Raw genomic sequence first — 16,100 nt, forward strand, 5'->3', positions numbered from 1 at the left:
ATATATACACACACACACATATATATGTTAGATGTTATATTTTTATCAATTCAAATGCACATAAAATATATATTTAATGGGGGATAAAAGGAAAATCAATATAAAAAAGCTTTTAAAATGTATTATACTGTACTGTGGTGACATCAATAATAATATATTCATCTAAACTGCACAACTAGATAATGACCTCAGATTTATGTTTTTTCTAATTATGCACCACATTTACAAATATCTAACATAAATTTATTTTTAATTCTAAAACTTACAGGTTGATATTGAACATTTTGAACTTAGAGTAAGTAGTGAGATACAAGATGTAAATTAAGAGGGTTGAAATGATTGAGGAAAATGTACAGGCTTCTCTGGTTTTAATTAGCTTCAGTCTTAAAGCATTAAATTGGAAATTAGTGTGATCAAAGTTACAATTAGTATCATGTCACTAGTCTTGTCCTCTAAGTCCTTTGGAAATTAGTGCCCTGGCAATGCAATGCACGGATTACTCAATTACAATGGATTCACATTCCATTGTCTTCATAGTGTGAGAGTAGTAGAGTCCTTTTCCAATTATCTGCCCCAACGGATAGGAGCAGATAGGAATATACACAAAGAAAAGGTGGCTCACAGAACAACAAATACCCTGGGTTTAAGAATAACCTGAGTGAAAGACACAGAAAAACAGAAGAGAAACAGTAAGCATCAAAGGTGATGCAGTCGAGCAGGGAAAGCAATAGGTTCTCTCTGATGTGTTCATAAGAATGAAGGATGGACTGTACAGAAGGAAAGCAATATGTATTTATATAATTGTACTCATTTTTTTCTCAAGGGCATTTGTAGGCAAAAATAATTACTAGGATAGGCTTTAGACTTCTGCTAAAATGATTTAATAACTAGTACACAATCTGTTTCAGAACACTGATGTTATTACTGGATTGTGCTAAAGCAACACAGGCTATTTACAGAACTCACACTTAATTTAAAAATTGAATAATTACCAAGAGACGTGATTTGATAGAAAATGGCTTTTTGTTTCTGCAGCATGTTTAACTTTCTTTGAAGAAAATGCTGCAAGAAATTTACGTTTTTTGTTTCCATGGGCTTTGTTTCAGATGGAAAAAAAATCTGCTTTAAATCTTTAATCTGGGAAAAACAAAACTGTGTCTGCATGAGCAATGTTGCTGTTAGTATTTCAACAGAGTAACGTCTAGGGTTTATTATATCACTTTGATCAGATGACTGTATTATAAATTTTGAACCGTTCGGCTCTATGGAAAGTATACAAACAATTATCTTCCAGAAGGAAATAAAAGAATCATTTTGGCATGTTTGTGAGGCATTCAGAAGATAATTTAGAATATTTGAAACATTTATGTGTTGATAATTTTTTAACTTAAGAGCAAAAATACTTCAAGTAAGACAAATGACATTTACTGTCAAAAGTACAGCTAGTATGTGGTTTTTCAAATCAAACGACGTAAAGCGATATGTAACCTTGGCCTTCAGTGGATCTGGGGAAATGCTGTTATCCATGAGTCAAACTTACTATTTTTCTCTCCTTTTGAGGTGTGGTGACACAATATATGCCAGTAAAGGACTAACTCTGCTTCACTACCAAACACTGGTACTGGAAGGAGAAGAAAAAATTCAAAATTTCAAGACTTCTTTCAGGTCATCTGTATTGCTTAGGAGAGGGGCTCCAAAGTGATTATCTCTTTGTGGGGCTGAGCAATTCAGCGTTCCTCAGTTATGAAGAGCTATGCGTAAGGCCTGGTAGGAGGTAGCTTTATGGACAGCCAAGAGGAATTGTATTTCTCAGGCTTACTCTGGGAAGAAAATGGGAAAATCAAGGAAGGCAGGAAAAGTGAGAAGAGTACTGAGGAAAGAGAACACATAGACACTTGAGAGAAGTTTGGAATCGGGGAAAGAAAAAGAGGGGTCGCTGAGAAAAAGAAAGGCATTTTAAGAGTAGGGATTTTACGTTTTGTGTATGGTAGTGAAGTGAACCTCTGTGAAAACTTCAGTACATTCTGACTGGTTTCTGAAGGACATCATAGAAGTTTAGGGTCTGGGACAACAGTGTCCCCATAGGATAGTTCTTGGATAAGATTTAGAGTTACACAGAAGCTGGAATCTGGCAAATAAGTGTGATCTAAGAACCAAAGTACCTGGGAATCTTACAGACCTAGAGCAGTTCAATAAGGGCCTCACAGAATGAGGGATGAAGGGGTATGATGTTAATGATATTTCTATCTTTTTTTTTAAAGGATTTTATTTATCTATTTGACAGACAGAGATCACAAGTAGGCAGAGAGGCAGGCAGAGAGAGGGGGGAAGCAGGCTCCCTGCTGAGCAGAGAGCTCAACGCGGGGCTCCATTCCTGGACCCCGAGATCATGACCTGAGCCGAAGGCAGAGGCTTTAACCCACTGAGCCACCCAGGCATCCCTGATATTTCTATCTTAGCTGATTTTGAGGTTTTCACCAATGGGAAGAACAACATGAAATGGTGTGGTTTGGTGGAAAGATCACTGGACTTATGATTAGGAGACCAGATTCAGTCCTGGCGCTCCTACCTCCTCTGTCACTTCATGACTTACTTCCTCTGGACCGTAGTTCTCTTCCTTGTACAAGAAAAGATGGGATTAAAGGAGCCTCTAAGATCACTTAGAATCTTCCTGTTCTCTGACTCCAAAATGTACGTACCTTGAGGGAATTTAGGGCTTACTGCCTGTGGAAGCCCAAGGATAGGGTATTTCCAGTGTATTTCTTGGATTTCTCCACTTTCTATTCCCATGGTTCTAATGAGAAATTAAATTAGGAAGAGTAAACAAAAACAGGAACACTTTCAATATTAGCATGAAAGAGAATATTCATTATTAACTTACTGGTATTTTAGCAGAGCTCATAAATTTAAACTTTCATAGAGAGAAACTATGAAATACAAAACATCTTCTGTAAATGTTATGAACATCTCAAAGCAAGCCCTGGGAAATTATTCACAAACAAAAATGTAACACAATGATCCTGAGATGTGCGTGAAAAATAAAGAACTTTTCCCCTGCTTTTAAAAGTTCATATTGACATTTATTTTTATTTATTTATTTTTTTAAGATTTTATTTATTTATTTGACAGAGAGAAATCACAAGTAGACTGAGAGGCAGGCAGAGACAGAGAGGGAAGCAGGCTCCCTGCTGAGCAGAGAGCCTGATGCGGGACTCGATCCCAGGACCCTGAAATCATGACCTGAGCCGAAGGCAGTGGCTTAACCCACTGAGCTACCCAGGTGCCCCCGTACTGGCATTTATTGATGAGACTAAAATGTGATTTATCAGAGGTAATGCAGTTCATATGGGTTATATTCTAAATTGGACAGGCAAAATGCAAAAGACAAAAAATACTGTTAAGTACAGTGACAAAGAATTTACTTTTGGGGGATATCAGTAAAATAAAGAGGGAGCTTGTCAAAATATGCTAAGTCTATCATATACCATCAAGACAAGAGCAATGGTACAAAATGGGTCTGGTCATTGTTGAAAATGGACTTTCCTTGTTAAAAATGAAACCTAAGACACAGTAGGCACGACTAGCTTCATGAGCACACTACTTGTGCAACGAACAGCACAAGGACCCCACATATAGAATTGTTCCATGCTTGTTTAATGCACCACTGTAACTGTCTTGAAACTCTCAACCATTTTTGAACAAGGGCTCCCTCACTTTCATTTTACACTGGGACCCACAAATCATAGGCAGTCTTGACTGTCCGAATGGTGAACATCATGGCAGAACGGACACCAGGGGGCTCACAGAATTGTTTTAAATGTGGAGAAGAAATATCCACACATAGGACAAAGTAAGAATTCTTTTTAAATTAAGACTTCTTTATCATTATTTAATGAAACTATAAAAGCAGAGAAAACAAATACATTTTGTATCATCGGAGTTTGCTTAAATTTCAGTGAAGCGCATCCTGGTAGGGACACAGTTAATGGCAGTAGTCATGGTGGCGTTTCCTAAGGGCGTCACCCCACCTGGCACAGGGCCATCACTTGGTGAAAGCCAGCATCACCAGTCCTATACTTTGCCAAGATAGGCTGCTTCAGGTTGTTCTCTGGAGATTCATTATTTGTTGCCTCAGCAGGAGCTATTTTCCCAGTCAGAAGGAGTCCCTTTGCCTGTCTCTGATTCTGATTCATTGACCTGATACTTAAGGTTGACTAGTTCATCACTCTGAACTTCAAATCTCTCTGAACATCAAATGATATGTATTATACCCATATAACGAATGTATTTTCCTCTTCTGAACATATAAATTTCAACACGTCAGAGAATATAAAATCATGAACTTTACATTGCATACCATAGAAAAGAAAGGGATCATGTCAGCGCCAGTCAAAATCATTTTCATTCAATGTCCTTGTTTAAAAGTTACCTTTTCATCTCTGTGCTCAATTCATCAAAATTGTCAATAGGCCAACTTTCTCTGTTCGCCCTCATCATTTGAACAATGACCATTGTTCTCTGTAATTTCATAATGTGGGGCATAAATAACACTGGGATATCTATAGTTCCTTTAGGAGGCAATGCGATTCCTGTAAAAAACACACAAAAATTTTTTTAATGTGGTAAACATTTTCAGAATATAATTTTTTTCTTTTCCTTTCTTTTTTTAAATTAACATATATTATGTTTCAGGGGTACAGGTCTATGATTCATTAGTCTTATACAAATATAATTTTAACAGCTGAATATAATCTAATTCCTTTATTATCAGTTTTTCAAAATCACTTCTGAGCAAGAAAATGCTTCACGCTAAATTATAAGCGCACTTCACTGGCTTCACTAATTTTCCTTAAATGCCAACAACCCTATTAAAAACACATTTTATCCTGAGGCAAGAAGCTTCTCCTGATGAGGCTGGAAGGGATGAGGAAATGTTGAGAAGTGATGGCTTGGGTTTCCCAGAGTGATAAAAGAACCATAAAACCCATGAGTCTTTCCAAGTCTTACTACATTTTTTAGAAGATTTTATTTATTTATTTATTTGAGAGAGAGAGAGAGAGAGAGAAAGCACACAAGGGAGCATGAGATGGGGGAGGGGCAAAGGGAGAGGGAATAGCAGACTCCAGGTTGAGCAGGGAGCCCCAGGCTACGCTAGAAGGCAGATGCTTAAACAACTGAGCCACCCAGGTGCCCCCCAAGTCTTCAGCTACATTTTGCAAAAGCCAAAGTACAGCAATTTTTGACCCTTTTAATACTTTGTTTTGTTTTTTTTTTTTTTCCTAGACAATAACAGCTCCAGGTTTCAGCTTGGAGTAGTACCAAAATTGTTACCAGTAAAGTGTTCATTTTTTCAATTGATCCAGGAGGGAAGCCAAAGACTATTTGTGAGAGAAAGGGGGATCTACTCCAGGTTTTAAACCCCAGAAGACAGAAAAACTGACAGCATCTTCTTGTGTTCTAATAAAATTGAAAATTTTCAACTGTCAACATAAGAATCACCTACAAAACTTGTTAGACAGAAGCCTGCTAAGCTCCATCTATACATTCTTACTTATTCAGTCTGGGCTGGGGCCCAAAAGCTGCATGTTTACGTAGCTCCTTATTCGTTCTAGAAGCACATGGTCATTCAGCCACACTTTGAAAAACAATGTGTCCTTCCTATTGGACAAGTATTGAGAGGCTGGAAGCATGGTGAGCTTCTGGCTATTTAAAGCAGTGAGGATTTCTGAGGGAAGGATGTCTTCCTTTATTTTGAAGAGTAACACTATTTCTTTATAAGAAAAGAAGAGATTATTGACTATATTCTGGTTATTTAAATTCTTTGTTATAAAAACCAATGATTTTTGAAGCTATTTTTTCTCAGCTAAGAACACTGTACTAAACCATTAAGAACATTAAGAGAAGATTAGAAAATGGCCCCTGTGCAAAAATATCCTGACTCAAAATTCTTATGTTTTTAAATTTTAAATTTTACTCCTTCAGAAAATGAAAATGTTCTGTCTCATAGCATAGTTAATCATAGTTAATAATTAATATGAATACTACTTAATAAGTATTGAGTATTTGTTCCATGCCAGGCACTGTGCTAAGTACTTTTCACACAATACCCCACTTCAATCTCGGAAAATCACTGCAAATTACACGCTACTATGTTTCTCATTTTAGAAGTGGAGCAAGTGAGACAATTTGGTGCAAAAACTGGTCAAAGAAGACAGTGTTGCTCAAGATATCTAAACAGTGTCTGCCATCTTCAACTTTGTCTTCATGAACTCTAGAGGTTTAATGAATCATTGCATTCAAATGGATAAAAGTAGCAAGAGGATAGGATAAAGAGTTGGAATAGGAATAAAAAGAGAAAGAGCTGGTGGAATAAACCATCCATGTATCCCCAGGGAAATCAAGTTTAGAAAGGATCATTTACCCTTATAAAATTCTATGTTATCACTAAAAATAGTTTTTAGTGTGACTAAAAGTAAAACCTACACATTTAGATGGTGTAAGGAGCCAAGACAAAGATACGAAAAGGGTAATTCATTTTCAACATCATGCTTTCTTATAATCTTTGAATCGAAACTATGGAAAGACAATGCAATGATAAGTTCATATACTTAAAATTCCAGTAGCCTATTTGTGGCTGTAACGTTTTACCGGTCTACAAGTAGAGATAGTTCTCTGCCGAAGTGATCATAAGCCTCCTTCACTGTTATTCCATCTTTGTACAGTAAGAATCACTGTGCTACTATTCACTTCCATGAAATCACTGAAATTTAACATCAAAAAGAACTTCGAGAATTTATCAAGTTCATTTTGTATCTCACAAATGAGTTTTATTTCCTGTGGTTTTCCCATTATCCTGTGGAACACTTTGAATAGAGACAGTAAAGCTGTCCTCACTTCTACCATACAAAAAATCTACCCGTGTTTTCTTCTAATACCTATATGCTCTCATTTTTATAGTGATTGGATCGATTTGTAATTTATCCATATATATGAAATGAAGAAGAATGTATCTAATGTTACTGATTTTCTATATGGGGCTAATTATACAAAACCACTTGTTAAAAAAAAAAAAAATTCACTGACTTGAAATGCTACCTTCATGGCATGTCCATACATATTTTACTCTTTTTCTGGATTTCTTAGATGTTGTCAGTCTTTTTTTCTCTTCATTTGTACATGTCACATTGCTGTAATTACAGGTTTTACTTTCTAGTGGGACTAAGTGCCTCCTCCTCCAGCTCATTTTTTAAAAGAATTTTCCTACATTTGGAATGAACAGTTAGCTCCAGGAAATGGATGGGGTGGCAAACACTACATTTAATACAATCATCCTACATTTATACTTTTGGGATAGCTGACATTTTTGCCTATTCATGATCTATCCAAGAGCAAGCATATGGCCTTTTTTAAATTTTTTTTTTAAGATTTTATTTATTTATTTGACACAGAGAGAGAAAGCGAGAGAGGGAATATAAGCAGGGGGAGTGGGAGAGGGAGAAGCAGGCTTCCCGTGGAAAGCAGATGCTTAAGGACTAAGCTACCCAGGCGCCCCAAGGCCTGTATTTTATATATCTCATCTGGGCATTGTATTAGGTGCATCTAAGTTCTTGGAATAGGTTTGTGGCCAGTTTTAATTTTCAGTCTTGCCAGAGGCTTATTTCAGCATCTTCATAGGAATTTAGCAGAAAGCTGAGAGAAACCATATAAGTTTTTTTCTATCTTCTGACAAGGAAATCCGGCTACTATGATGAAACTCATTAGGTTGATAAACATTCTAAACTCAAAACATTTGCTTGAGCTTATCTCTTTCTGTTTTATCCCACTTCCATATGGTAACCACACAAAATAACCACACATATATTTACTTTTTTCCTATTACAGCTATCATTCTTCAAGGTCAAAACCCTAATAAACATTGGGATATGCACATTTTATTTTACACAATTAATTTTATGGACTTATATATTTTATGAGAGATATACATTATTTAAAGAATTTTCAAAACCCTGATAATATTTTGTGCTTACTATCTGAGAAACATTACAAAGTGTGATATTACTATTTTGCCTTTGAAATCTCCTATGGTCTTGTTGCACTTAGCATTCAAATTTTATTCAGTGCATTTTAAAACTGCTATTTTGATTGCTCTTTTGATTAAAGGTGTTAGAAATATTTATGCACTGATCTCTCATTTGAAATACAGAAATTATACAATGCTTTAATGGCTATGAGGTTTCCTGCCTTCTTAGAAGAAAATCTTCTCAAGAGAGTAAAATGAGCATAATCCTCATTTTAGCAATAAAAGTATTTCATCCTGGGAGATTCATTTTTAATCACTTGAGTGGTATGACATTACTACTTCCCACAGCATAATTTCTAATATTTAGCATGGCCGTAGGAACGGCCCATGTCAGGTAATCAAAGAGATACTAAGAAACATATTAACACCCTAAGTCATGCTATTATTTTGGTTATCGTGCTTTATTTCAAATGAGTACAAATTTTAAATTTTAATTTTAAATAAGAGTACGAGATGAACAGGACTTGTCTCCAACCAGTTTCAAACATGAAATCTATTCACTTTCTACTTGGATATTTTATTTTTTGAAAAACTGATTTCAAAAATTTTTAAACTATGACTAAAAAAAAAATGGAACAGAATTGTTAATGTGGTGGTTTGGAGAAGAGTTCTTTCATTGGTTCCTGAGGAGATGGATTATGTGTGGCCACTGTTCCCTGGCCACTATTGATATGATGAAGCCCTGATCTCCTGTATCTTAGAATGTGACTATATTCGGAGTTAGGGCCTTTGCAGATGCGGTTAAGTTAAAATAAGACTGCTAAGGTGGGCTCTAGTTCAATATGACTGGTGTCCTTATAAAAAGAGGAAATTCAGTTACACAAACACACACCAGGAATGTGCATACCCCAAAGGAAAGATGATGTGAGGACATGATGAGAAGGCAACCATCTACAAGCCAAAGAGAGACACCTTGGAAGAAACCAAACCTCCCAATTCCTTAATCTTAAACTTCTAGCTTGCAAAACAAATTAGCTCGAGAAAACAAATTTATTTTGTTTAAGCCAGTTTTAATACCTAGTCTAGTATTTAGTTATTATAGCTCTAGCAAATCTAATTCATGAAATTATCTTTTCTTATGTTAGAGGCTGAAGTATGGGATGCCATTGAATTGGCTTACAGAAATTCTAATTCCAGAATCTCAAACATAAGGCAGGGGTGCTTGGGTGGCTCAGTGGGTTGAGCACCTGCCTTCAGCTCGGGTCATGATCCCAAGGTCCTGGAATTGAGCCCTGTGTTGGGCTCCCGGCTCAGTGGGGAGCTTGCCTAGCCCTCTTCTCCCTGCCTGTGCTTTCTCTTACTATCTCTGTCTCTCCCTCTATCTCTGTTTCTCTCTCTCAAATAAATTAATTAATTAAATGTTTTTTTAAAAGACCTCTTTAAAAAAAAAAAAACATAGGACAGATAAAGAAACTTGATTTTGATTGCTATTTGGCAGCCACGATCATGGATAAGCTAGGGATGAAGGATTCTTCCTTTCCTACTTGTATCTTGACTCAACTGAATGGGGGCATCTAATGAAGAGCAAAAAGGACATTTCAGGGATTGCGTTTTACTCTAAGTGAAGTAAGGCAAGCAGAGAAAGTAAATTATTCACTTACTTGTGGAACATAAGGAATAACATGGAGGACATTAGGAGAAGGAAAGGAAAAGTGAGGTGGCGGGGTGGGAGGGGGATTGGAGGGGGAGACGAACCACAAGAGACTGGACTCCAGGAATCAAACTGAGGGTTTCAGAGGGGAGGGGAATGGGGGATGGGTCAGCCTGGTGATGGGTATTAAGGAGGGCACGTATTGCTTGGAGCACTAGGTGTTATATGCAAACAATGGATTGGGGAACACTGCATCAAAGACGAATGATGTAATGTATGGTGACTAACAACACAATAAAAGTAAATAAAAACAAAACGAAAAAAAAAAATCAGAACCTCCTGACCAGATGCACAGTGAAGGAGAGAGTTTGCTATGATTAAAGGCCATCAAATACATGCTGCCTAAGTCCTGACAATGATGAAAGAAGGGTTTTGAGGTTTACCTGTGTGTTTAGAATAGACTACCTTAGTGTTCCTTCCAGCTCTAATATCCTGTGATAACATTTTTTCCTCACAAATAGAAAAGATAAATAAGATTCAAAAAATTAATTTCAGGGAATTGAACATTTTCTTGGAAAGTAGCTAATTTTAATTTCAATTAAGATCACCCACAGAAAATTCTAAGATAAAATAATGTCTAGTACTACAACTAATATACTTTATTGATCAACTACCATGCCTTCCTTACCCCTGCATCATACTAAGTAGCATGTGTGTGTGTGTGTGCGCACATGCATGCACACACGTAAACACATGTGTATATGTATATGCATGTGAGATCTCTCTACTTATAGGAATACTCTATGATACAGCGTAGAGCATGACCTTTAGAAGCTTAAATCTTTGCTCTGTTATTAGCACGGAGAAAATTATTTATATTTCTTTTTTTTAAAGTATTTTATTTATTTATTTGACAGACAGATCACAAGTAGGCAGAGATGCAGGCAGAGAGATAGAGGAGGAAAAAGGCTCCCTGCTGAGCAGAGCGCCCAATGTGGGGCTCAATCCCAGGACCCTGGGATCATGACCTGAGCTGAAGGCAGAGACTGAGCCACCCGAAAATTATTTATATTTCTAAATGAGATTTTTCCTTTATGAAAAAGTGAATATAATATACATAATCAAGATTTTGCTATGGCAAAGGTAGACTCCAGTTTCATCCACATAATCCCATTTTGTACAGTAGAACACTGTTTTTCTACTGTTTTATACCTCACTTCCTCATTCAGAAAATGCTATGTGCCATGCACTATAATAAGCTCTGGGAATGAAACAGTGAAAAAAATGTATCCCCTGCTTTCCTGAGTCATGCAATCCAGTATGCATTAGGGGGCGAGGGTAGGAGTCAAGCAATAAAAAAATGTATTTGTATGCAAGGTGTAAATAAAACAATAAAGGGTTAGAGAGTCATGTGGATGTTAACATAGGGTGGTTGGAAGGCTTCTCTGATAAGGTGTCATTTGCACAGAGCACCCAAGGAAGTTTGAGAAGCCTTGTAGACATCCGTGGCAGGGACTGTGGAGATAGCAAGTGGCTATAAGAAGTGGATTTAAGGAGAGGCTGAAGCTGGGCCTATCAATTTAGAAGTTCTTTTTTTTTTTTTTAAGATTTTGTTTATTTATTTATTTGACAGATAGAGATCACAAGTAGGCAGAGAGGCAGGCAGAGAGAGAGGAGGAAGCAGGCTCCCTGCCGAGCAGAGAGCCCGATGCGGGGCTCGCTGGGATTCATGACCTGAGCCGAAGGCAGAGGCTTTAACCCACTGAGCCACCCAGGTGCCCCAATTTAGAAGTTCTTATAATCTCATATGTGGCTGAATGAGGAGACCTCATAGGGAAGGAATGTGGCTAGAAATTAAAAGAAGACTGAGCCTTGGTCTTCCAGGAAGTCACAGGGATGGGAATAAGGGAGAAGCAAGCAAAAGAGAATGAGGAGGACTTCAGAGAGAGAGAAGGAGAATCAAAGGTGAATAAAGTCCTGGAAGCCAGTTGTTTCCAAAACAGTCAGAGACCAGCTGTGTTGAGTAAAGATCACGAGCTGGACAAGACAAGGACTGCATACAGATGATTAGATCTGGCAGTGTTAGGTTACTGATGAACTTAAAAGGAGTACCCATGGACAGATGGGCCATACAGCCAGATTAGGTGAAAAAGATAATGGTTTAAGAAGTGAGGACCGGGGGCACCTGGGTGGCTCAGTGGGTTAAAGCCTCTGCTTTCGGCTCAGGTCATGATCCCAGGGTCTTGGGATCGAGCCCCACATCGGGCTCTCTGCTTGGCAGGGAGCCTGCTTCCTCCTCTCTCTCTGCCTGCCTGTGGTCTCTATCTGTCAAATAAATAAATAAAATCTTAAAAAAAAAAAAAGAAGTGAGGACCATAAATATAGACAAGCTTCTACCATGTTCTGCAATCAGAGAAATGAGATTGTAGCTGGCAAGGATAAGGGGTAAAAAGAGACATGTCTTTGAACATCAGGAGCTATTATTATAGCATGTGTATGTTGCTAGGAATAATACAATAAGAATTATTATAGAGAAGACAAAAGGAGAAACTTCTGGAGAGTTCCATGTAGTTAATGGATTCAGCAAACAAGTAGAGGGATGGCTACAAGGGTATAGAGAACTTTTCCGATATAATGGGAGGGGATATAAGACATAGGGGTGAAAAATAGAATTGGGCTGGTTGGTATAATGGAAGAACCAGATAATTAGACTCTGATTTGAGTCTATTCTCAATGAAACAGGAAGAATATCAGATGTGAGAAGAAGAGGAAATGCTGGAGGTCAGTAGTAGTTACCAAGTTTCAATTCACTGTAGGAAATTTTACTATAAGCAGATTTTACTAAAGGAAAATCATGTCCCACCAAAAGTTCACCATTTAAAATTTACTTATTTCTCTGCTTTCCCTTCTCTCCATCGATTCATCTATACATCTATCAACCATTCTACCTGTCTTAAAAGCCTATAATGCCTAAGCAGATACTAGTCTTCTCTTTGTTAGAGTATCTTTCACCTTTATTTCTGCAACTAGGAAAATTGCATTTTTAAAATGGGGGGGCACGGTGCCTTGGGCTCCATTTTACAAGCCCAGACATTATATAAACTATTTTAATAATTCAATTTCTGTTCTCTGAGTAGAAATACTCTAGTGGTGTATGTGGGTCTAAATTTCAGGTTATAGAGGCTTTTCTAAAAGCCAGGCATCCAGACATCTTTGCATAAGAAAAGCTGTAGCTTTGTGTCTTGTAATAAAATCAGTAGCTTCACTGACTAGTTAAGAAATCCACCTGCTTTACGCTATAAATCATAATTACAAATCTATGTGATTAGAACCTGTGCTTATTTGTGTGTTAAATTGGTCATTTGACATAATAGGAGGAGAATTTTTATTAAAAATGTGAAATCATGCTCAGCAGCAGACATAATTTAATAAACATTCATGACAATTATCTGGAGACCTGGGCATACTTTACGTTAGGCAGCAGCTCGCATGGTAAATGTCACTAAACACTGAGCTCTTTTTTTTTTTAAGGATTTTATTTATTATATTTTTACAGAGAGAGACTGAGAGAGAGAACAGGAAGAGGGGCAGATGGAAAGGGGGAGAGAATCTTTAGCAGACTCCATGCTGATCACTGAGCCAGGTTCAATCCCTTGACAACGACATCAATCCCATGACCCTGAGATCATGACCTGGGGCAAAATCAGAGTTGGATGCTTAACTGACGGAGCCACCAGGAACCCCTAAACACTGAGGTCTTAAAGATGTCCTCCAATTCACAAATAGCAATATTTGGTATCAAAAACATACTACTTTATCAAATAACATTTTTATTATTGATTGTCAAATTACATGATATATGTTAACTAAAATCAACATGAAACATATCAATGATCTCTTATAAGGGAAAAACCAGGGGCACCTGTGTGGCTCAGTCATTAAGCGTTTGCCTTCGGCTCAGGTCATGATCCCAGGGTCCCGGGATTGAGTCCCACATTGGGCTTCCTGCTCTGCGGGAAACCTGCTTCTCCCTCTCCCACGCTCCTGCTTGTGTTCCCTTTCTCGCTGTGTCTCTATCAAGTAAATAAATAAAATCTTTAAACAAACAAACAAAAATGTCTCCTTACTAAATGCTAATGCTAGAACTCTGCTTATTTAGCTCTGATTATTAGCAATCATATAAATATAAGTGATGCATAGTATATCTTTTAAGCAGTAGATACTACAGATACCAAACACAGTATATATATTTATCCTTTAGCTTATTCTCTTATAATATCACCCATATACAATACAAAAATATTTGAAATAATTATAAGTATGCAGCTTTAAGAAATGAAAGAGAGATCCCATATACCCTTTACCCAGCTATCTTCCATGGTAACATCCTGTAAAACTATAAAACAATATAAAAACCAGAAATATTTAAGGGCACCTGGGTGGCTCACTTGGTTAAGCATCTGACTTGATTTCAGCTCAGGTCATGATCTCAGGGTTGTAGGATCAGGCCCCATGTTGGGTTCACTGGGGAGTCTGCTTGAGATTATGTCTCTCCCTCTACCCTTCCCCAATGCATCTTCCCTCGAGTGCTCTCTCTAAAATAAATAAATTTTTAATAAAGGAAAAAAGGGGGGAACCCAGGATATTTATATTGATATAGTCAAGATATAGGAAATTTTCACCACCACAAGGATCCCTCTGGTTGACCCTTTACAGACACCCCTACTCGATCCCTACTCCATCCTTGAATCATTACAACCACTAATCCATGCTCCATTTCTAGAAATTTGTCACATCAAGAATGTTAAATAAATGGAATCATATTGTAAGTAAATTTTTGAAATTGGCCTTTTCATTTAGTGTTAAGTCCCTGGACATTTGATCAAGTTGTGCTTATTAGTGTTTCATTCTTTTCTACTGCTGTAGTTCGTGTTATGGATGGACCAGTTTGCTTCTTATTCACCTACTGACAGGCAACTAGGTAGTTTGCAGATTTGGGCTACTATATGGATAAATATGCCATGAACATTCATGCACATGTTTTTATGGATAAATAAACTTTCATTTTTCTGGGATAAATTCCCAGGAGTGAAACTATTGGATGACAAAGAGTCGCATGTCTGCCTTTACAAAAATCTACCAGTTTTCCAGAATGGTTCTATCCCTTTTCATTCCCTCCAGCGGTGTATGAGCAATCACTTCTCTACATCTTTCCCAACACTTTATGTTGTTAGTATTTTTTTAGTTTAACCATTCTAATGTGTTTGTAGTAAAATTTCATTATGGTTTTATTTTGCATTTCCCTAAAGACTAATTATATTGAACACCTTTTCATGTGCTTATTAGTCACCAGTATATCTTCCTTGGTGAAATGTCTGTTCATGTTCTTTGATCATATTCTACTTTAATTGTATTTTTATTAGTGAGTTTTCTGTACTTTTTATGTTTTAGATACCAATCCTTTATCATGTTTTGCAAATATTTTCACCCAGTCTGTAGCTTTCCATTTCATTATCTTCTCTTGGGCTTTTACATAGCAAAATATTTTAGTTTAATGATGCCCAATTTATTAATTTTTCCTCTTATGGAATTTGCTATTAGTGAAATATAAGAACTATTTGCTTAGCATTGTTTTAAGTTAAATTTGCATAAGTTATGATCATCTTTTTTTTTTTAAGATTTTATTTATTTACTTTCGAGAGAGAGAGAGAGAGAGAGAGTGAGTGTATGTAAGTGGGGGGGTTGGGACAGAGGGAGAGGGAGAGAGAGAATCCCAAGTAGACTCTGTGCTGACTACGGAGTCAAACTTAGGGTTCGATTTCAAGACTCCGAGATCATGACCTGAGCCGAAATAGAGTCAGATACTTAATCGACTGAACCACTCGAGCACCCCAAGGGGTGAGCATCTTGACAGGAATTGCATTAAACCTATGGATCAATTTGGGTAGAACTGACATCTTTACTATATTGAGTTTTGCACCACATGAATACAGTGTTATCTCTATTTATAAGTTGTTTGATTTTATCATTTTTGTATATAAGTCCTCTACAGGTTTTGTTAGATTTATTTCTAAGTATTTCATTTATTTGGAAAGATTGTAAATGGTATTATGTTTTTAAACTCTGTTTCCATGTTCTCACTGCTAGTGTATATAAATATGATTTGTATATTGTTCTTATTTACTGTAGCATTCCTGAACTCAATACTCCCACAGACTTTTTTTTAAAGATCTCTTCGGATTTTCTGATAGACCATCATGTGATATGAAAACTGGGATTGTTTTCTTCCTTTCCATTCTATTTGCCTTTGCTTCCTTTGCTTGCCATTTTGTATTCACTAGGACTTCCTTTAAATCACTTTATTTTTTTTTTAAAGATTTTATTTATTTATTTGACAGAGAGAAATCACAAGTAGATGGAGAGGCAGGC

The 16,100-nt window shown here is 36.9% G+C and overlaps 1 protein-coding gene across 1 annotated transcript in view; it reads right to left on the minus strand.

The window, feature by feature from the left end:
• The window catches only part of CFAP47 (cilia and flagella associated protein 47), a 525,406-nt gene that overhangs the window by 58,941 nt on the left and 450,365 nt on the right, over positions 1-16,100 (minus strand). The window contains exons 58-59 of the mRNA XM_082717915.1: positions 4,430-4,589; positions 2,700-2,794 (exon numbers count right to left, since the gene is read on the minus strand). Of these exons, the coding sequence (XP_082574041.1) occupies positions 2,700-2,794; positions 4,430-4,589 (255 nt within the window). The remainder of the gene's footprint in view (positions 1-2,699; positions 2,795-4,429; positions 4,590-16,100) is intronic.

This window comes from Mustela nivalis (assembly GCF_964662115.1).
Source record: "Mustela nivalis genome assembly, chromosome: X".
Classification (NCBI taxonomy): domain Eukaryota; kingdom Metazoa; phylum Chordata; class Mammalia; order Carnivora; family Mustelidae; genus Mustela; species Mustela nivalis.